The sequence below is a fragment of the Bos javanicus genome, chromosome 22 (assembly GCF_032452875.1).
Source record: "Bos javanicus breed banteng chromosome 22, ARS-OSU_banteng_1.0, whole genome shotgun sequence".
In the NCBI taxonomy this organism is placed as follows: Eukaryota; Metazoa; Chordata; class Mammalia; order Artiodactyla; family Bovidae; genus Bos; species Bos javanicus.
In genome coordinates this window covers 57,695,188-57,718,100 of record NC_083889.1, presented here as the reverse complement: position 1 = coordinate 57,718,100, position 22,913 = coordinate 57,695,188, and the positions used below count along the sequence as shown (strand labels likewise).

General features: G+C 43.9%; 2 protein-coding genes across 5 annotated transcripts in view; both read left to right on the top strand.

The window, feature by feature from the left end:
• CCDC174 (coiled-coil domain containing 174) overlaps positions 1 to 22,913 on the top strand; it is a 30,507-nt gene that overhangs the window by 3,205 nt on the left and 4,389 nt on the right. Inside the window, exons 3-11 of the mRNA XM_061397231.1 lie at positions 300 to 400; positions 5,471 to 5,529; positions 7,687 to 7,864; positions 12,372 to 12,467; positions 13,436 to 13,578; positions 14,068 to 14,162; positions 14,700 to 14,832; positions 16,407 to 16,559; positions 17,647 to 21,875. Coding sequence (XP_061253215.1) covers positions 300 to 400; positions 5,471 to 5,529; positions 7,687 to 7,864; positions 12,372 to 12,467; positions 13,436 to 13,578; positions 14,068 to 14,162; positions 14,700 to 14,832; positions 16,407 to 16,559; positions 17,647 to 17,945 — 1,257 coding nt within the window. The 3' untranslated portion in view covers positions 17,946 to 21,875. The remainder of the gene's footprint in view (positions 1 to 299; positions 401 to 5,470; positions 5,530 to 7,686; positions 7,865 to 12,371; positions 12,468 to 13,435; positions 13,579 to 14,067; positions 14,163 to 14,699; positions 14,833 to 16,406; positions 16,560 to 17,646; positions 21,876 to 22,913) is intronic.
• Positions 21,787 to 22,913, top strand: part of C22H3orf20 (chromosome 22 C3orf20 homolog) — a 59,230-nt gene continuing 58,103 nt past the window's right edge. For 2 of the 4 annotated variants that reach the window (XM_061397230.1, XM_061397227.1), the window contains exon 1: positions 21,788 to 21,875. The gene's annotated coding sequence lies outside the window, so the exon portion shown is untranslated. Of the gene's footprint in view, positions 21,876 to 22,913 lie in introns of all 4 variants that reach the window. The other 2 variants (XM_061397228.1, XM_061397229.1) reach the window with 2 other exon arrangements.

The window sequence follows — 22,913 nt, the reverse complement described above, 5'->3', positions numbered from 1 at the left end:
TACATATTTTTCATTAAAGTCTTGAATCAGGTTGTAATCATTCAGGAGATTTAAAAAAGTAATTGCAATTGTATAAAGAAATTTTTAAATGTAATTTAGGGTCCCCCCCCCCCCCCCCGCCCGCCCCAGCTCCGGCTTTGCTATGTATAGTTTATTTGCAGGACATAAGTTGGCTGTCAGAGGTCCAGTTATTTCCATTGATTCACAAGATCTAATTATCTTTTTTCCCCTTTCTGATATACAAGTAGAGATTTTTTGAAGTCAGTTGGTGATTCTGTGTTTTTTAAATTCTTCTCTAGAAACCAAGTATCTGGAGCAGACAGAATGCAGGAGTTTCTAATCGAGCTGAAAAGGATGCTGAACAGAAGATTGAAGAACAGAAGACTTTGGACAAAGCGAGGTGAAGTTACTCTCTAATAAATGGAGCTACCTTTGTGGCTCCCTGAGCAAAGAAGTGAAAGTTCACCTTTATTTGATTTACAATTTTAATTTTTATCATCCTTCTATCCTTCAGATACTCTATTTTCTGAAGATAATATAATTTGCAGACATATTTATAATCTTATAAGAAGATAAGACATAGCCTCAGTTTAAAAGATGAAACAGTCCCCCTGTGAGCCCCTGTTAGGCACTGAGATTATCCACAAGTGTTTAAGAAACTCCCTATGTTGTGGTGGGGCTGCTAGGTGGTGTGCTATTGGTAATTAGAAATGGAATTTTCCTCCCAGCTGTTTAATATGAAAAGCTTCCAACCAGCAGAATATTTGAAACAAGACTACAGTGAACATTCTAATACTTTTCACCTAAATTCACTACTTAACATCTTTTAAAATTTGCTTTCTTTCTTCCCCTCCCTCTCTTGTGTGTGTAGAGAAACATATTTCAGCGTGTATCTTCTATATGATACTATTTTATCAGTGGCATATTTCTGGGATATGGCAGCAGTACTGTGGTTATACAGAATAGGGACATTTTCCTGCGTAAACCACAATACCGCTGTCATATCCCAGAAATTTGCCACTGATAAAGTAGTATCGTATGGTCCATATTCATATTTCACCAGTTATCCTAGTACAGATGTGTCCTTTATTGTTTTTTAAAACGTTTAATTAAACAGTACGCATTGCATGTAGTTGTCATATCTCTTTAGTCTCTTTGAATAGAAAACAGTTCCTTTGCCTGTTTACATTTTTCTTTAATTGTGGCTGCCCTGAGTCTTTGTTGCAGCATGCAGACTTTCTCTAGTTTTGGCGAGTAGGGGCTGCTCTCCAGTTGTAGTGTGAGGGATTCTCACTGTGGTGACTCTCTTACTGTAGAGCACGGGCTCTAGGCACAGGAAGCTGCACCAGTTACACGTGGACTCAGTAATTGTGGCACACGGGCTTGTTTGCCGTGTGGCATGTGGGATCCTAGTTCACAGGTCAGCGACAGGACCTGTGCTCCCTCCATTGGCAGGGGATTCTCAACCACTGGGCCACCAGGGAGGTCTCTCCCTTGCCTTTTTGTTGTCTGTTACACCACTGACATCATTTGAAAGGTCCAGGCCAATTGTTTCTGCGGTGTCCCACAGTCTGATTAGAGTCAGACTTAATTACCAACGATTGTTAGACTATCTAGGTGATGATATGTCCTCCTGTTGAGTCACATCAGGAGGTTCATGATGTCAGCTTAAGTCATTATTGGTGATGATAAGTTTGATCATTCAGTTAAGGTAGATCTGCTGTAGTTTTCCACTGATAAGATGCTCTTCCTCATTTGAAATTAATAATAATCTAAGGAGGGAAACTGAGGCTCTATGAATATTGTGTTCACCAGTGTGTTTTCATGTGATGATTATGTCATCGCTGAGTCAGTTATTACACTGATGATTTCAAAATTAGAATTTTTCTAAATCTGTCATTCCGTGTGTATTATTTTTTCATTCTGTTTACTAGCTGGCGTTCTTCTGTAAAGAAGAGCTCTTCCCTTGTTTGCACTAGCACCCTGGATTCAGAATCCCAACTTTTAATCTCTGACGTGACTGCCATGTGTGTGTTTAGATCCATTGCATAATAAAAAGTTGGCAGTTGAAAATAGTGGTTGCTCAGACTGCTTGGCTCTTCTGGGTCTGAGAGTAAAGGGCAGAATATTAGCCCATTTGGGGATTATTTTCTTAGCATTTGCCCTGTCCCCAACATGCTGGAGGCTTTACTTAAAGACATGTTCACTGCGGAGATGTTTTTCTCACTACTCTACCTTATGCTGAGAATTTTAATTTTGTTGAAAGATGCTGTAACTTTTTTATGCTTTATATGTGTGTTTTATTAAGGTGTAATTGAAACATAACATTGTATTAGTTTCAGATGTACAACAGAGTAACCACAGTTAGTTCAGTTCAGTTCAGTTGCTCAGTCATGTCCGACGTTTTGCGACCCCATGAATCGCAGCACGCCAGGCCTCCCTGTCTATCACCAACTCCCGGAGTTTACCCAAACTCATGTCCATCGAGTCAGTGATGCCATCCAGCCATCTCATCCTGTCTTCCCCTTCTCCTCCTGCCCCCAATCCCTCCCAGCATCAGGGTCTTTTCCAATGAGTCAGCTCTACTCATGAGTTGGCCAGAGTACTGGAGTTTCAGCTTTAGCATCATTCCTTCCAAAGAACACCCAGGACTGATCTCCTTTAGGATGGACTGGTTGGATCTCCTTGCTGTCCAAGAGACTCTCAAGAGTCTTCTCCAACACCACAGTTCAAAAGTATCAATTCTTCGGTGCTCAGCTTTCTTCACAGTCCAGCTCTCACATCCATACATGACCACTGGAAAAACCATAGCCTTGACTAGACGGACCTTTGTTGGCAAAGTATTGTCTCTGCTTTTGAATATGCTATCTAGGTTGGTCATAACTTTCCTTCCAAGGAGTAAGTGTCTTTTAATTTCATGGCTGCTATCACCATCTGCAGTGATTTTGGAGCCCAAAAAAATAAAGTCTGACACTGTTTGCACTGTTTCCTCATCTATTTCCCATGAAGTGATAGGACCAGATGCCCTGATCTTAGTTTTCTGAATGTTGAGCTTTAAGCCAACTTTTTCACTCTCGTCTTTCACTTTCACCAAGAGGCTTTTGAGTTCACCTTCACTTTCTGCCATAAGGGTGGTGTCATCTGCATATGTGAGGTTATTGATATTTCTCCCGGCAGTCTTGATTCCAGCTTGTGCTTCTTCCAGCCCAGCATTTCTCATGATGTATAGATCTAATAATTAACTAACATGTATCACCACGCAGTTCGATCCCTGTGTGAGGAAGATCCCCTGGAGAAGGGAATGGCAACCCATTCCAGTATTCTTGCCTGGAGAATCCCATGAACCAAGGAGCCTGGCAGGAAACAGTGCAAACAGTGTCAGACTTTATTTTTTTGGGCTCCAAAATCACTGCAGATGGTGATAGCAATGAGTCGGACACGACTGAATGACTAACACTTACTTGACTAGGAACGTTTGAGATCTACTCTTTTAACAGACTTCAGGTATGCAGTACAGTATTAACTGTGGTCATTATGCTGGACGTTGTATCCTCATTCCTAACATACTTTATAACTGGAAGTTTGTACATTTTGACCCATTTCATCCATTTCCTCCCCATCCTCCTGCTGCCTCTGGCAACTGCTCACCGTATCTACGAACTTATTTACTTTTTTTTTTTTTTTGGCCATACTGTGTGGCATGCAGGCTCTTAGTTCTCTGGACAGCCACTTATACGAGGGTGAACCCACGCCCCTGCAGTGGACGCTCAGAGTCTTAACCTCTGGATCACCAGGGAACTTCCCATGCGGTAGTTGTGTTTATTTTGTGAGGAATCTCATACTCTTTCTCCTTAGTGGCTGCCCCAGTTTACACCCCCCCTACACTGCATGAAGATTCCTTTCCCCACATCCTCACCAGCCGACCCTGGTTCGTTCTTATCTTTTTGTAGCAGCTGTTCTGTCAGGTTTGAGGGCACATCTCACTGTGGTTTCAGTCTCCGTTCCCCTCATGAGTAGTGATGCTGAGCACCTTTTCATGTATCTGTTGTCCATCTGTACGTCTCTCACAAGATGTTTATTCAGGTCGTTTTTTAAAGTCGCACTGTTTGGTTTTCTTGGTGTTGAGTTGTAAGTTCTTTATTTTGGATATTAAGCCTATGGCAGACATAGGATTTGCAAATATTTTCTCCCATTCAGTAACAGGTTGCCTTTTCGTTTTGGTGATGGCCTTTGCTCTGCAGGAGCTTTTTAGTTTGATATAGTCCCTCTTGTTTATTTTTGCTTTTGTTGCCTTTCCTTTTGTGGTCAGATCTGGAAAAATCGTTGCCGCACTGATGTCAGGAATGTGTTGCCTGTGTTTTCTTCCAGGAGTTTTGTGGCTCCACTGTGTATTTGTAATTCAGACGTGTAATACAGTTTTTTAGGGTCATCGTTATACATGTGGCTATCCAGTTTTCCCAACACCATTTATTCACGAGACAGCTCTTTCCCCATTGCATATTCTTGGCTCTTCTGTTGTAAATTAATTGACCACATGTGTGTGGGTTTATCTCTGGGCTCTCTTTCCATTCTGCTGATCTGTGTGTCTGTTTTTATGCCAGTCCCATACTATTTTGATTACTATGGCTTTGTATTGGATTGCCCTAAATGTTCATTTGAGTTTCTCCGTAACATCTTATACCCTATTAGCTAACATTATACTCATCATTAGAAATGAAATTTTCTGCTATGATAAAGTACGATCCTTCACAAGCAAACGCTCAGATGACTTCTTTGGTGCTCTTTATCATCATAAGTATTTCTAGAATAAAAGAATTGTCAGCTCTTAGCCACTAAAGAATAAATGTCACTAGAATTAACATGAGCAGAGAGGCTGCTGAATTGAAATGCCAGGGTTGATGTTTGTTTTTTATTAGCTATCTGTCATGAATAATTTATCTATGTTCTGTATAAAACAGGAATTATCATATTTTTAACAGACTTCTAAGAGGTTGGTCTCTACCTCCCTTAGAGAGACCTAATTAGCCCAGGGGAGACCAGGGACCCTTGTATAAAACCAGTGGTAGACAGTTACTGTGGAATTTGGTCATCCGTAACAGAAAATGTTTTTGTTTCGATACCTCTCTTTTTTTGGTATTTAATTTGTTGCATTTGGCATTTAAATTAAATTAGAATCTTCATTCTTTCATGTATTCATTCCTCAAATACTGACTGAACATCTGCTATGCACCAGGCATTGTTTTTGGTTCTTTGGTACAGTCGTGAATGAAAGAAACATGGGCCAGGCTTTATGATTAGTTGGCAGAGCAGACCTGGCTGGGTCTGAGGGTCCCCTAAGGGTGGAGACTCAGCTCTAGTCAGCAGGCTGGGCCCCTTGGGCAGGTTGTAGCAGTAAGGCCGGGGAGGGCAGTTTTACCAGGAGTGGCAGTGATAAGACCATTTTTATACTTGTCTTTTTTTTTTCTCCTAGGGAGAAATTGGAAGAAAAGGCCAAATTATATGAAAAAATGACTAAAGGAGACTTTATAGGTAAATATAATTATTTATGCGTCTTTATTTTCTGTAATAATACAACTCTCTGGTATTTTTTTGTGTTTATTAAAATAATTATGAGAATAGGGAGAAACTTAAATAGATTTGACTTTCTATGTCAGCATCTTCCTAACCCAGAAATCAAACTGGTGTCTCCTGCATTGCCGGCATATTCTTTACCAGCTGAGCTCCCGGGGAAGGCCTGCCTGTCAGCACAGAGAGAAGAAAATCAGTGATAGTTTTTATTTGCCCCGTGGGTGCTGGGCCTGTAAGGCGCTGTAGAGGGACAAGTCAGTACAGTGTTAGCCAGATTCTCTGCCTCTGCCCTCAACGGAGGCATCATCAGTGGAGGAAAATGGCACAGAAGAAGACAAGTTTAGGGAAAAAGGTCTAAATAGACCATGATTACAAACAGTTATGGCGTGTTTAAGGAAAAACAACCTGAGGGGAATTATGGTTATATCAGAGTACTGGAGTTACCATTCCTTTTCCCCTGTTTTTCTTCCCTCTGTGTTTAATTTTATTCTTTGAAGTGCTTATAGTTGCTTTTGTAATTTATTTTTTTAAAAGTAAAACATTTTTTATTGTGCTGTACAGCATGCAGGATCTTCGTTCCCCGACCAGGGATCGAACCTATACCCTCTGCAGTGGAAGCTCAGAGCCTTAACCACTCTGCTGCCTGGGAAGCTGGGTATAGTTGCTTCTAAGATAATAATTAAAAGATCCTCCCTCCTCATACCTGCCTCACAAAAAGGAAACCCAACCTAGAGTTCAACGACAGTGAAAGAGATTTTACAAGGCAGTGCATCTCTTACTGCCTTTAAAAGGCATATGTGGAAGTCTTTAGGGAGAAGGTGGCTCTGATGGGGGTCTTAAAGATTTTGGAGAACTGGAGAAGGGCTTCTGCAGTGGGGAATGGAGAGAGCAGAGGGAGGAGAGGCCCACAGCTGGCTGGGCTGACTTGCAGGGCTAGGGCTGAGGGCCAGGCGGGGGGCGCAGCAGGAGAGGAGGGGCTGGACCCTATCACAGCTGCCCAGGCAGCAGAGCCACGTTCCTGTGTGCTGGGAGCCCAGCAGGGCCAGGCTGGGTGCTCACAAAGCTGAGGGCCCTGGGGGAGGCCCTGCCTTCCCCCTGAAGAAGCAGCAGGTGTCAGCCAGCCAGGAGGCCTCACTGTTTTGTGGTCTTATTTAACTCAGCTCTGGGAAAATGTATTTCTTTCACAGTTGAATTATGTGTTCTTGTGGCTAAAAATATAGTCTTTTTTCATTTGATTCAAACTTTACTTATATTGTTAATATAGAATCAAGACAAAGGAGTGTGTGGGCATGGAGATTTGGTTCTGTCCAAACCAGCAGGCCCACCTCCTGATGGGCTTATTGGACCAGCATGTTTGGGCAAGTTTTGGAGCCTCAGTTATTTTCCACTGTACAGTGAAGATAACATCAACCCCTGGTAGTACGGAACCTACCTTCTGTTCCTTAGAGCTTAAATCCAGCAGAGTGAAACTTGATGCATACATTGTTCATGAATGCATCTGCTGTCCTGTGTTAAATTAGAATCATGGGTCACTATTTAACTTTCAGTGTAGGTTTCAGCTCAAGTAGATAAGGCCTGCAGATAGATGGCACATTAGACGTTTCTGTATGCCCTGCAGATCCTGGCCCCAGGCCTCACCTGATGGTGGTGTTCATGGATTGAAAAGAATTCAGATGACTTCTTTTACCTATGTTAGGACCCTTCAAACACTTGGCATTCCACAGCAGTATACCCAGGGTTATGGGATACGACCCACGTGGTTAGAGACGGGGAATCACTGAGTCACAAAGGCTTACTGAGCAATGCTGTTCTGCCTCTGTGTTATCTGATTGGCTAGATGAGTCTATTGAAGTCAAGACACTTGTATCTTCTAGTCTTGTTACTGATGAGGCAACAGAAAACTGCAGGCTTTTAAAGGTTTTTTTTATGTGGTATGTGTGTCCAGTGGCCTGTCTACAGCTTCTCTGTCAAGCCCTCAGGAGGCTCTGTGCCTTTTGAGCTTTTAGGGGGCAGGTGGAGACCTCGACTGGTGAACTGTCAGGGGGTGTAGCTGCCCAGTGGTGACTGTGACTGTTTCATTCAGTTCCATGTATCTGAAAATTGATTTTTGTGTCCTAGATGAAGAAGTGGAGGATATGTACCTTGTGGATTTCACACAGAAGATGATAGACAAACAGAAAGAAATGGAAGCGATTGGCGCCAGTAGAGGTTACAGAAAGACTGAAGAAAGAGACGATGATGTGGGAGCTCTTGCTGAAAAAGATGTTCCTCCGCCCCAGGATCCTAGTGAAGAATGGTTGGTGATATTACGCCATTTGGTCATGTTAATGTTGTCAGACTTGGGTTTACTTTTTGAGAGCCATATTATTTTGCTCTTACCAAGCCATTTCTCTCTAGTCTTTAGAGACTCCACTGTAAGTAGGATTGCATTTATAGATGTAGACGTAGTAGCTGCTACTTAAAATAATTACAAATAGACTGTGTTCCTGCCACGTGCCAGGCGTGGAGGCGTTCTTTCCCGTTTCATTGATGTGGAAGAGTTGTTTAGGCAAAAAAATGTTCCTTTCTACCCACCCTGCTACCTTACCCAGGTCCTTATTCAGGCATCATCATGTAGATAGCATGAGCTCTGTTTCCAGTGAAAACGGGCTGGCAGAACTGATCTGGTGAGCCTTACCCTGGCTGTGGCATTTTCTGCCAGTATGGTTTAGGGTATCACGGACCTGTGTCTGGACAGCACGGGCTCTGCCTTTCACTGGTGGTACAGTTGTGATCAGGTTCCTACCCTCTCTTGGCTTCAGTTTCCTCGTCTGCAAAACAGGGATGGTGATGCCTAGTAGGTGAATGATGGAGAAACCAAACCAGTCTTTTCTTTACAAAGAGACCGCAGAGGAAATGCCATGGTGATTTTTCTGTACCTAAGACGTTGTTTAGAAACTTGTTCAGAAGGGCTTGTGATTGTGTGCAGGTGCACTGATGCTGTGTTCCTGGGAGTAACCCTGCCTGACCCTTCCTGCCGGTGTGGAGCCCACCCGTCCCCGCTGAAGGCTCAGATGTCCACATCATGGGAATGTTTGTTAGGAACTGCTTAGGGTTGTCAGCAGGACCTGTTGATCTTTTGTCAGCCGTTTCCCCCACGGGAAGGAGTCTTATGAGTGAAGAGAGCGGTCCCCGCTGCTCGGGAACACAGAGAACGTGCATCTTCATGCTGCAGCAGGGTCTTCTTACCAACCTTGTAAACCACTTCCATCTGAGGTGGCCTTAGTGGCTGTGCGCTCGCTGTAGCAGTCACAGAGGAGCGAGTGTGGTGCCGTCCCTTTCGTCATCCTTCTCTTCAGCATTTCTAGTCTAAATGGTCTCTCCCTCGTCTGGACTCTGATAGCACTTAAACACACCTCCTGCTCCTTTGGGTCTCCTTGTTTAGTCGCTAAGTTGTGTCTGACTCTTTGTAACCCCATGAACTGTAGCCCGCCAGACTCTATCCATGGAATTTTCCAGGCAAGAATACTGGAGTGGGTTGTCATTTTCTCCTCCAGGGATCTTCCCAGCCCAAAACTTGAACCCGCATCTCCTGCATCTCCTGCACTGGCAGCTGGATTCTTTACCACTGAGTGACCTGAGAAGCCTGTATTGACACATAAATGGCCTCATTACCAGAAAAGGATTGAGTCAGACTTTTGCTACTTTTTAGATCCTGCCTGCTCTTTTTAGGAGCGTTTCAAGGCTCTGTGCCCTAACTTCCCCCAGCATCCTGTGAAGAGGGCATGACTGAGCCCTCCTGTGTTCCCCTCTGGCCTCAGGTGATTGTTTCCCTGAGAGCTTGCGCATTGATTTTTGTTGCTGGCTGCTGTCCTGCCACTTCTGTTTCAATGAGATCTGTATGTTTTGGAGGCCTTTTCCAGAGACAGAATAGCTTATGATTGCTTTTCATAGCAGAAATCTTGTCTCCTTTGAAATTAATGTCTCCCCCCCTTATTAATGCCTCTATGATTACAACTAATTTGTTACCGATTTGAAGACCTTGAAGAGCAATTGAAGGTGTCACGTGCCCCACAGGGTGAAGGAAGATGCACTGAAAGCAGTTCTGACACTTTTTTTTGTTTCTAAATTAGGTTCCAGAATTGTAACTGCTTGTAAAATCCTTTTGCAGTTAAGTTCCAGGTGGTGGAAAATCTTGCCACAAAAATACTGTAAATAATTACTCAGACCATCTGGTTAGGTGGTTTTGGTTCTCCATTCATTGAAGGAAAAGAAGAAAAGGGAGAAACAGCTTGTTGCTGTTGGAGGTTCTATTTCTGTGGCCATCAGCTTTAGGACTGTAGTTGTGGATTCCCAAGCTCACCTTTTAAATCACAGGCTGACAGTTGCACTTGGCGTGTTCAGCTGGAAAGAAAAGACTCACAAAAGCACAAGCCACACGCGTGGGAATCTGACCTTGGGCTGGTCCAGCAGCAGTGCTGGCCCTGCTGTGCTTTTAGCCTCCTGCCGAAGGGTCTGGGGCAGTCTACCTGTAATTCAGAACATAAAAATCTTTTGCATCATAATGCAAATGAAATGCTATCCATGAACACCTGCCCTCATTTCCTGTGGTGGGCACTGGAGTACTTCACTGGCCTTGCTGGCCGCCTGGTTTCCCTGCCTGGTGCATGAAACAGGGTACTTACTTTGGGTACTTTGCCACCTCATGCGAAGAGTTGACTCATTGGAAAAGACTCTGATGCTGGGAGGGATTGAGGGCAGGAGGAGAAGGGGACGACAGAGGATGAGATGGCTGGATGGCATCACTGACTCAATGGACGTGAGTCTGAGTGAACTCCGGGAGTTGGTGATGGACAGGGAGGCCTGGCGTGCTGCTATTCATGGGGTCGCAAAGAGTCGGACACGACTGAGCGACTGGACTGAACTGAGGAAAGAAGAACAATGGTAAAAGATAACAGACTGGCCCACTGTTGAGGTGCTCTTGCAGTACAAAATGTGTGTTGCCTTGGCTTCCTCCTTGTTAAAGAGTCTTTCAGAATACTTCTATTTGGTTCAGTTTAGTCCTGTCCAACTCTTTGCGACCCCATGAACTGCAGCACGCCAGGCCTCCCTGTCCATCACCAACTCCCAGAGTTTATTCAAACTCATGTCCATTGAGTCGTTGATACCATTCAACCATCTCATCCTCTGTCGTCCCTTTCTCCTCTTGCCCTCGATTGTGCCCAGCATCAGGGTCTTCTCCAATGAGTCAGTTCTTCGCATCAGGTGGCAAAGTACTGGAGTTTCAGCTTCAACATCGGTCCTTCCAGTGGATATTCAGGACTGATCTTTAGAATGGACTGGTTGGATCACCTTGCAGTCCAAGAGACTCTCAAGTCTTCTCCAACACCACAGTTCAAAAGCATCAGTTCTTCAGCTCCCAGCTTTCTTTATAGTCCAACTCTCACATCCATACATGACTACTGGAAAAACCATATCCTTGACTAGACGGACCTTTGTCAGCAAAGTAATGTCTCTGCTTTTTAATATGCTGTCTAGGCTGGTCGTAGCTTTTCTTCCAAGGAGCAAGTTTCTTTTAATTTCATGGCTGCAGTCACCATTTGCAGTCATTTTGGAGCCCAAGAAATTAAAGTCTGTCACTGTTTCCCCATCTATTGTTACCCCAGCTATTTACCATGAAGTGATGGGACCGGGTGCCATGATCTTAGTTTTCTGAACGTTGAGTTTTAAGCCAACTTTTTCATTCTCCTCTTTCACTTTCATCAAGAAGCTCTTTAGTTCTTCTTCGCTTTCTTCTATATTTTTATTAAATTTTTAGTCCACTGGGAAGAATTGTATCAGTTAGAAGAAACAAAGGAAACAAAAACCATCAAATTTGGGAAGACTGTGAGGAGGTGAGGCGATCTGGTACAGAGCATAGTTATTATGATGCTGAGAGAATGTTTGAAAATGTGTTCAGTCGCTCAGTCGTGTCTGACTCTCTGCGACCCCACAAACTGCAGCACGCCAGGCCTCCCTGTCCATCACCAACTCCCAGAGTTTACCCAAACTCATGTCCATTCAATCAGTGATGCCATCCAACCGTCTCATCCTCTGTCGTCCCCTTCTCCTTCCACCTTCAATCTTTCCCAGCATCAGGGTCTTTTCCAGTGAGTCAGCTCTTCACATCAGGTGGCCAAAGGATTGGGAGTTTCAGCTTCAACATCCGTCCTTCCATTGAACACCCAGGACTGATCTCTTTTAGGATGGACTGGTTGGATCTCCTTGCAAATGTGTAAACCAGGTTAAAGTAATTTCTGAGATACTGCAGCCGGGGTCTGTGTGGAGTTTTATCTTTGAGATCGGAGATACACATGATCAATCATTTTCTACAGTTTTTAAAACTAAGATTTAATCAAGGGTGCAATGAACCTATTGTGTGTCAACTTTTAAGTTTGAAGAGCATGTTTCTACCAATGGTGGTGGTCAACCACCAGCCTCAGGTTGAGGGTTTTTCTTGGTGATGTGTGTTAGTTGCTCAGTCGTGTCCGACTCTTTGTGAGCCTATGGACTGTAGCCGCCAGGCTCCTCTGTCCATGGAATTCTCCAGGCAAGAATACTGGAGTGGGTTGCCATGCCCTTCTCCAGGGGTTTTTCCCAACCCATGGATTGAATGTGGGTCTCCCGCATTGCAGGCAGATTATTTACAGTTTGAGTTACCGAGGAAGCCCTTGGTGATGGGTTTGTGATGGAGCCTGTATTAACTTCTCATTGTGCACCAACTCCTTATCTTAGGGAACTGTATGTTATGTACAGTTTTTCATGTCTTTTCACTTTGATTTCAGGGTGGATTATGTGGATTCTTTAGGGCGATCCCGGCGCTGTATGAGAAAGGATTTGCCAGATCTGCTGGAAATGGATAAAAATCTTCAGGGGAGGCTGTAAGTGTGTGACATACAATGCTTTGCCCAGGTTTGACATGCAGACACAGGGATTGTTTTGTGAGCGAGGCTATTTTTAGTTAATTTTCTTTGGGGCTCTGTTGTAAGAATATTTGTTAATGTGTAAGAATGTTTGCAGAAAGCACTTTTTGTGGTTACATGCACATGCACACATAGCCCACGTTCAGAGAACAACTTGGGTGGTTGGTCACCCATACCGAAGCGGTGAGCTAGAGCCTGTCTGTTCACTTGGGAGGATGTCTACATAGTAACGGAGAATGAGCCCAGAGTAAATGAACAAACCACTGCATAGAAAGTGCATTTAAGAATATAGATTTGGTTATCCCGCAGCAGATACAGTCATGGACCGACAAGGTGGGGGCAGGGAGGGAGGTGGCTTAGTCTTTCTGTATACCTTTATGCATTTTGAAATAAGAACTTACGGCTAGATTTTTTTCTGTGGCACCTGAAGAGGTGATTTGTAAAAAACATCACAGAGAATAAAATCCTTCTTCCCAAGGGCAGCTATTGTGTGAAAAGTGTTGGGAGAAGCTCCACCTAGTCCATGCCAGGTAGGCCTGGGCCTGGCACAGGGAAGGAAGTGGGGAAGCCCTGAGCCACCACCTGGGACACCAGACCCTGCACGGGAGGCCCCCACTGAAGGCCCATAGTTCCTCGCCCTGCCTGGCCTGCCCCTTCAATTCAGCCCAAGACCAGGCTGGGAAGGAAAGAGGTGTGAGTGCTGAGGCAAGATTTTATTATGTTAATATAACAAGCTGCCTGCTTGGATTAAAGAAAGGAAGAAATAGTTTTTTTGCAGTTTCCCAGTGGTAGTATGAGTCAGAAACCTCCATAAGGAACTGTCCTCTTCACAACTAGAGTTACTCATCCATGACCCCAAATGCCTGAACCGAAGCATTGCTATGCTACAGCTCGTACCTAAGATGATTTTTGCTCTATTCTCCTAGTTTCGTTAGTCCTGCAAATGAGAAAACCTTACTGTCTGAAGATATGAGAAAAGAGCTCCAGCGCCAGCAATGGGAGGAAGAAGAGAGGGAGGCCCTGAGAAGGCCAATGGGGCCCGTACATTATGAAGACATCCGTGAAAATGGTACAGTCATCTGGCAGATTTTTAAGTCATTTTTTTTTCTTGAACATTTAAATGGCAGGTGGGAAAGGAAATATTCACAAAGAAGCAGCTCTTCTGTATAAATAAATAATTCTACTTTTGGAGTTGAAAATAACTGTTCACTTTTTAACCTAACAAAGAGTCTGTTAATCCAAGTGTGTGCCCCAAGAATAGTGGAGACAGCCTGTGACTAAAAAGTTAATGAATACTTGTTGCGTTTATCATTTGGCAAATAGAGTGAAAGAAACTTCTAACGTTTTTTACCTGCTTCTTAAAAAAAAAGTGTGGAAGACATCCCTGTGTTCCTTTCTGCTTTGGTAGAAATTTGTCCTGAATCTAATTCACTGAGCAGGGAAATCTAATCTTTGGGGTAATTTTTACTTATTTCAGAGGCCTGGCTAGAAATTTGGCGTAAATCTAATTCACTGAGAAGGGAAATCTAATCTTTGGGGTAATTTCTACCTATTTCAGAGGCCCGGCAACTTGGTGTTGGATACTTTGCTTTTGCCCGAGATAAAGAGTTGAGAAACAAGCAGATGAAGACCTTAGAAATGCTACGTGAACAGGTACAGATTAAACTCAGTTGACTCGAAGGATTTGAACAGTTGGGTTTCTCATTGAATCATACTGTAAAAAAAAAAAAAAATCTAGTAAAATTAATTAGAAATGTACATAGCTATCCAGAATTCAGACAGGTTTCATAAAGATAATTGCCATATTATTTTGGTGTTTCAGACTTTAAGATTATAGTTGTTCAAAAGTAACCTGTGTGACTTTGGTTTTTTAAATTTACTTTCCAATATGGCACTTTTAAAGTGGCCTGAGTAAGAAAATGGAAAGTTATTAGAGGGGGATTAAGGAATTGGCAGAATTGGTTGGTTTCCTAACATGTTCCAGGATGCTCTATGAACTGAACTTCATAAAATATCAAAGGGCTTATATAAGAGGACTTACACAAGGATATTCATTTTGAACATTTCAACAGATGGCTTCTAAGAGGTGGCAGAAAAGTCAGTTTATTTTTAGAATAAAATTATTTCATCCTTTTCAACAGAAATATTGTGAATGGGGCTAATCATTTTGTAATTTTCTGTCCTATTCAGACAACAGATCAGAGAACAAAACGAGAAAATATAAAGGAAAAGAGAAAAGCCATATTAGAAGCAAGACTTGCCAAACTCCGACAGAAAAAGATGAAAAAATCAAAAGAAGATGGAGCAGAGGAAGAAAACAGAGGTACATCATGGTTGTGTTTCTAAATCTCGAAAGGAAATATTTTAGTTCCATTGATATCTCAGTAGTAGGAATGGCAGTGCAGAAATCAACCATCTAGTTTTATTTTCTGAGCAAGCAGTGCACCTCAGAGGTACATCCAGGAACAGGAACAGTTTTCACTCCCAAGAAAATATCAGGTTGTAGACAAGGATGTTAGCAGTACATTTTGTTGCTTCACACAATAGCACAGTTCAGTAAGTGAGACTTAGAGGTAAAATGCTTAAAAGGTATTTTAGGATAAAGTTTAGTTGTGCATGTACATATTTTAGGCCTATTTTCTTTGGCTGTGGCAGCAGTTTTTGTTGGTTATTATAACTGTGTTTTAAAGAAGACATGCATACAAAAAGGTAGTAAATAATTTACAAATGTGGGTAGAGACAGCGTACCAAGGTAGAGATGTGGGTAGAGACAGCTTACCACATCTGTCTGTTACAATGCTTGGAAACACTTCATTGCTGTGGTCAGACACACTCACTGTGTGAGTTAACGGTCGTCTGGGCTGAACTGCCCAACAGACTGCATAGACTGGCTCAAACCAGCTGGATGTCTGCTTCTTGAGTTTAACATTGCAGCGCTGGGGGGTGTCCAGGGCAGGTGGTAGCTCTGCCCCAGACGGTCACCTGTTCTCCCGCTTCCTCCTGCCTTACTGCTGCTGCAGTTCCCGAGAGGGTTGCTGTCACCTGCAGGGTCACTAGCTCCCCAGGACCTGTTCATGATTCAGCCTGGGGGAAGAATGGGCAGGAACCAGCTACCTTTCTAGGAATGTGCTTTGGGATTCACACACAGCCTTCTCACTTACATCCCAGTGGGGCAGATAGAAGCTTCTCCAGCTCTAACATAAGCCCATGCCATTTTTAAATTCTGAACTCACTTCAGTTTAGCTTTGAAAGGAGATTGAGACACTTAAAAATTGGAAGATGGTCCGTTTAGTTTTGTATAAATGCTGTCTTCCCGTGACATGTTAAATCTGTGTATTGTTTCTCTGTTTTTGCTCTACTCCTGAACATGTCATTTCCACAAGATGTGAAGTGCCACCAGCGTTTTTTTTAAAACACTGTTGTTTTTTTTTTAAAATATGGCCAGAATAGCCTGCAGACTGTCATCAGGCTCCAGCTCTCTCATCATCCTTGCTTTGCCTGAGAGTCTTTCTTTGAGTAATTGAAGGGTTTCTGGTCCTTCTGATTGTTGATCAGGGGAGGTGGGGTGTCATAGTGTCAAACAGAGACTTTGAAATCCATCCAATCTGGGTTTGAATCCCGGCTCTTCACTATTTACCTTTGTAGCATTTCTGATGTTAGTTTTCCTTATCTGTAAAACGGGGGTAAAATGGAGTACCAATCCTGAGTTTGTTTGGGTTGTTAAAGAGCTAAGTGAATTACTGTGTACAAAGTACTTAGCCTACAACCCAGCATATAATAGGTGCTCAGTGAATACCAGATATTGCTTGTACTCTCAGGATAAGTATGTTCTATTTAACTTCTTAAAGTAGTTGTAAGCTTTATTGTAATGAAGTCTTATTTCCTTTACAAAAATAGATGGAGATGTTATTGGGCCTTTGCCCCCAGAACCAGAGGTCACGCCAGCTCCTCGTACAGCTGCCCAGAGTAGCAAAGTGGAAGTCATCGTTCAGGAGAGGAAAGATACCAGACCCGGGGTGCCGCACGTCCGCGAGTGGGACAGAGGAAAAGGTGAGGGGTCGGTTCTCCCGAGCAGACTGTGATTCTGGTTCAGGAGGGGAAGGATATCAGGCCCGGGGTGCCACATGTCCTTGAGTGGGACAGAAGAAAGGTGAGGGGTCCGTTCTCCCGAGCAGACTGTGATTCTGGTGAGTCTTAGTGGTCCTGGGAAGCTTAAAGGATTCTCTAGGTCCTTGAGCTTGTTTCTTCTCAATAACCAGGAGCACTAGAAAGTGTGACATAGAAGACCAGGGTCTGCAAGGCATCGTGCCTAAAGGATGAGGAATTTTAAAGACGCACTCGAGGGCAGGTTTCGGAAATTCCTGCTGCTCTTTTGTGGTTTTACAGCTTCGGGATAGTATTTGTCTGGAATTTCTTTTTTAAAGTCTTAGGAAAGTTTGGTGCTTTGATGTAGTCTGTGTTTTTAACAGTCTCTTTTGTGCTCGCTTGAAAACAATCTGCGTCCAAGTGTATTAACTTGAATTCACACATGGTTCCACTGGTTTATGCAAATTTTTCTTTAAGTTTTTTTCTGTAAAGACACCGTGGTACCTGCAGTGGCCTCTCTTTGGGGAAAGACTTTGGTATATGCCATTTTGAAAACAATCATTTCAGTGGTACATTCGCTTAAAGTGTTGAAGCCTGTGAGATCCATGACTCAAGTGAAAGATGCGGATGGTGCGTGGCTTTGGTTTGTGCCGCGGTTAGAGACAGATAGCTCTGCACGGTGCCTTTTGTGTCTTCTAAAACTCAGTAGAGGACAAAACTTGTGTTTTGCTATGAAGTACCTATAACGTGTCAAGCAAATGATTTAAACACTTAGTTATTTCTGTTTTAGTGCTTTTTTGGCATTGTCTCCAGAACCTGCCAAGCTGCTTTCTCCACAGACCCTTCCTTGAGCTTTTCTCTGTGTGGGACTGTTCACTCTCTGTTTCTTAGCCTGCTTCCTTCCATGTGCTTTTGTAGGCATTGCGTGTACCTTGTAGTTTAGTTCTCCAGAGAATTTAAGGTGGCTTTTAAGAAATACATATGATAATTAAGAACTAAAAACATTCAAATGACTCAATAATCAGTTCTAATAACACTTTATTTTTACTAGACTTTTCCTTTGGGTACTGGTCGAAGAGGCAGTCAGATCTCCGGGCTGAGAGAGACCCTGAGTTTGCGCCACCATCGTATTACTTTGTGGACCAAAAGAGAACTGAGTCTCTGAGCAGCCAGGCATGGAGCCGACCTGCCCCTGCACAGAGGGACCCAGGGCAGCACTCTGACCAGAGCCATGACCCCTGCGCGTCACAGACATCATCTGCTCCTGCCCCCAGCAGCCCGCCACAAGCGCCGACGGTCACTTTTGAAACTCTGGATGATATGATATCATATTATAAACAAGTAACATGAAGTTAAAAACACTATAACTTGGGTCTGTACTGTTAATGGTGCCTTCCTCTCCCACAGTGGAGAAAATAACTTTAGGGACTGAATTGGAACTTTCTTTTCTTGTCCTTTCCCTGAAGACCCAGACTTCAGGCTGGATTTGAGAGCAGGGAAGAAAGTGAATGGTACTGTGGGAACTCTGGCCACTTAGCTGTTCATTTCATTCTAATCGGTATGGAGACACCAGTTCATCTGGATTTACATGTGAGCTGAGATAGAGTAGACATATTCTATAATATTTGATACTGAGGAATCTGTAATCCCAAGGAATCTGTAATCCTGTCTCTCATGCCCACTCCGATGACTTACTCAAATTTAAAGGCTCCATTTCTTTCCTTTTGCCAGTGCTGGCTGGCAGATGTCTTTGTTCCAAGCATTCAGCTTCCAAGTCAGTTGATGGAGCATCTGTTAGGAAGAATTTCAGCCTGCCAAATGGTAGCACAGAAGGGGACATTGGGGGACGAAGTGATCTGGTCTCCAGGAGGACCCTGACACTGGTGGAGAATTTAGGGTATCATTTGAAATGATCAGGAAGACCAGGGAGGACTTTGTAGTCCAGAAAAGTAGATGTTCATGTCACTTGCAGAGTAGGCATTCAGTAAGCGTTTATTGAGTGACGGGCACACATGGAGGCTGCTGGGCCTCGTCAGTGAGCGAGATGCATCTTAGCCATCAGAGTCAGTTTTTCAGCTCCGCCTGCTCTTCTGGTGCTGCGGATCTAGGCCCTCACCTCACTTGAGAGCCGACTCATCCCAGCCTGAGTAGGATGGACTTGGGCTGGAGTGAGGGCCTGCTAGATCCCTTTGTCTTTGCTAACAACAGGTGGGTTAGCAGTGCTCCAGAAGGACCTCCTGTGCCTGGGTACATCTGTGTGCTCTCCCAGTGTCCTCTTCACAGCTGCAGACAAGTAGTAGAAGTTGGCCACCAGGCCCACCGGGCTGTTACAGCTTCCTCCCTCGCCAGTGAGTCCTGTAAGAAGCACTGGGGCAGATCTTCCAAGGGCCCGCAGGAGCCCGTGGCCTCCGCTCCACAGCACGGCAGTATTGCTGCGAAGGCCCCGTTCTCATTACAATGAGTGCAAGCTGGAGCACAGGGTCGGTGACTCGTCATGCGGTATCCCAGTGGCGGATGGTGTAGGTGGTGTTCCAGACTCCTGCTTTCTCCAGCATCCTCTGCTCTCTGTTTACCCCAGTACTGAGCAGTATTAAAGTCCCAAGTTCTTACAAACTTAACCTCCGAAGTCCAGATCAAGGGCAGAGTTGCAAGACCTACAAAAGGTCATTTTGTCAGGCAAATATATCTAGCAAAAACAATTCATGAAAACCAACTGACCAAGCTTTCTTTTTTGCGGAAATTGTCAAACTCATCCTAAAATTTGTATGGAATTACAAGAGACCCAGAATATCTAAAACAATTTCAAAGAAGGACAAAGTTGGGGGACTTACTTCTTTATTTCAAGACTTACTACAAAGCTACCAGGATTGAAACTGTGGTTCTGATGTATTAATAAACAATGAGACAGGATTGAGAGTCCAGAAATAAACCCCATGCATCTGTGGTCACTTGATTTTTGACAGTGGTGCCAAGACCATCCAGTAGGGAAAGAATAGATCTCAACATGATTCTGAGACAGTTGACTCTCCACTTGCAAAAGAATGGACTTGGACACTTAACTCACGCCATGTACAAAACCACTTCAAGGCGGACCAAAGACTTCAGCATTTCTGTAAAACCAGCTGAAACAGCTTGTAGGACAAATGGAGAGGAGACAGAAATTGGAGTACTAAAAGGAAAAACAGAATTGTTAGGTATCCTAGGGTCATAAGGGAAAATAGAAGAAAACAGAAGAAGGTAAATTCTAGGCAAATATGAGGGAGCTGGGAAGAGCGTGTATGAGGCAGAGGGAGGTGCGGAAGGTGGTGCACATAGGGAGAGCAGAGGGCCTGGAGAGGCAGGCTGTAGAGAAGGGTGGCAAGACAGGTCGGGCAGCAGGAAGCCCACAGTACGGGAGGCAGCGGGCTTCCCTGGTGGCTCTGACAGGAAAGAGTCCGCCTGCAATGCAGGAGACGTGGGTTTGATCCCTGGGTCAGGAAGATCCCCTGGAGGAGGGCATGGTAACCCACTGCAGTACTCTTGCCTGGGGAATTCCATGGACAGAGGAGCCTGGCGGGGTACAGTCCATGGGGTCACAAAGAGATGACTGAGCAGGTGACAGTTTCACTTTTATGGGAGACAGTGGTCGTGGGAAGGGCACCCAAATAACCTCTTGTCCTTACCCAGGGCACCCACGGTGGAAAGCAGACCAGTCCGTGCACATTGGCTCATGGTCACTGTCAGCTAATAACTGTAAGTTGGATTTTCTCTAGGATTTAAAAACGTATAAGCCTCGTTCGAATTCCCCTTTCACAGCATTCAAACTAGTTGAGTGTCTTGTGCCTAGTTTTTGACATCCCGTTCCATTTCAGACCCAGAGTCCTTGAGCCTTAACACAATTCAGTTTTACTGGTTCTCTTGGGCCTGTTAAACAGGAGTGTGTCCAGCAGATGGCACTGGAATTCTTAGACGGCAGACCCATGCTCTGAAGCAGCATTGCCCAGTAGAAATGAGGTGTAAGCCCTGTGTGTCAGTTTGGTTTCTAGGAGCCACATTTAAAAAGCGAATTCTTTCTGTGGTATAAAACCATCCCTCTGTGTCTGCGGGGGGATCCACCAGAGTCTGTAGCCGCTCGAGTTCCACAGTCCGCCCTCTGTACGTGCAGTTCATACCCGTACGTTCAGCCAGCTGTGGAGCATGTGGTGCTCTGGTGGTAGTGAATGGTCCACACACGTAGGCCCTCCCAGGTCAAACCCAGGTGGTTCAAAGAGTCAACTCGATTGAACCCAGAATATCCAAAATATTTCATCATTCCATCAATATACAGAAAGTTCAATGGGACGTTTTCCGTTTCTTTTCACACCAAGTCTTCAAAACCCATTGTGTGTCCACGTCTAGCACATCTTGATTCAGATGCTCAGTTTTTATCAGGAATACTTAATCTCTATTTGGATTTCACAAAATATACTTTTGAAAAAGATTCACGTACCTAAGTTGGTCCAAACACACTTAAAAACATTTAAGAGTTGGCCAGTAACAAAATTGGTTATCAAGCTTTAAATTTCATAAACTTAAAATATAGTTCCTTGGTCATACTATACCACACTTCACATGCTCGAAAGACACATGTCTAGTGCTAGTGAATGCACAGCACAACTCTGATCTGTTTTTACATGTTTTGTCGTTTAACTATATATAAATCTGTTAGTAACTAAGTGATCGGCAAACAGATCTCCCAGCCGTTCATTAAGCACTCACGCTACTCCTTTGGCTGTGTTTGACTTGGGAGCCACCAATACTGAAATCTCCGGTCGGAAAGCATGACCACACCTCGTTCATGGCGTTGTGGAGCTAAGCTAAATGTCTTGGATTAGAAATTGCTTTGAATTATTTGTTTTCATTGTAATCTTTTCTCCAGGCCTTTGTGTGTTTTAATACAGTTCGTTTGAATTGGCTAAATAAATCCTTTTGTTTGCTTGCAAAAGTCCCAAAGGAGAAACTTTAAATCCATATACATGAGATTCCTGCTATGTTTAGCTGTGCATTTGCCAAAGACTTGTGGGATAATTTATTTCCTCTTAAAGCCATAGTGCAGCCTGGGAGATGGCTCTCAGCTGACCTTGTTGTGACATACAGATGAGGCAGTAGAATTTAGAATCTGGAATGGGCGAGGGTACTGGTCTTTACAGTTAATACAACACAGAGCAGCCACACCATATGTGTTTAATTTCTTTTCAGCCAGTAAATTGAACTAAGTCAGTTATATGTCAAGCAGTTCCTGTAAGAAACTACATGGCTGAGGTAAGTGGTGACCAGTGACTCGGTTAACCTGCTGAAAACCTTGAGAGGGAACGGAACTCCCCTGGTCCCGGCACCTGCCCTGCTGGCTGGTTGGTGCTGAGGTGTTTGCTGCTGTGGGACTGGACGTTAGCTTAACACACACAGAGCAAGTGTGTGGGCAGAGTGGGGAGAACGATGGGGTGGTGTAGCTTCTTGTCTAGGAAGACCGGGAAACCAGGACAGTCAGATGAAGCAGGCTGTTTAGTGAAAACCTGTCACCCAGACCTGGTGTTGATCTTCTGTTACTGTTTCTCAGTAGATCTCCGGTGTTTGTGTAACTGTGCCCAGTAAGTATCCATCTCTCCAGTGAAAGGAGTGTCCACAAATATTTTTTTCTACCGTCCGTTTCAACAGCATCTTCCCCACTACATTTCTAACTGCCACGCTGTCTCCAATCCTAAGCTCACCTGCTCAGTGGTGGTTTTGCTTGATTGTAACTCTTTTTTTCTGGGGTATGACGTGTTCTGTTTCTATCCAGTCATATTCCCTGAGCTTGAACACGGGCCTAGCTCCTGACCCCTCACTCCCCACACCATTCTTCTCTCACAGACAGTCCCAGTTGTTCAGGGTCAATATGGAAACCAGGAAACACACAAGTGGGCCCTGTTCCCCCCGGGTCTCCTAGGTCACAAGCCCATCTGAGAACATGCTGCCATCTTCACAGGACCCTTGTTTAATGTTTTCTTTCCTGAAGTGTCATCTTTATCTTCAGACAGAAAGACTTTGTGTCTCTGCTTCCCATTATGATCAGCATATGTCTTTATGGGATGTGTTATCATGTAGGCCTACCATCCACATATGTGTGTTTTTAACATTATTTCTCAGAACTGAACTCAGTTATTTTTTGCTGGCTAATGGTTCAAATGGACCCATGTTGTCATTAAACGCTTCCTCAGTTGTTGGCTGTCTGCAGTATTTCGCTGTGAGGAATGAAGTGGCTATAGGCATCTTTTTGTTTGGCTTAACTACACGTATACAGCTGCCGTCCCTCCTTTTAAA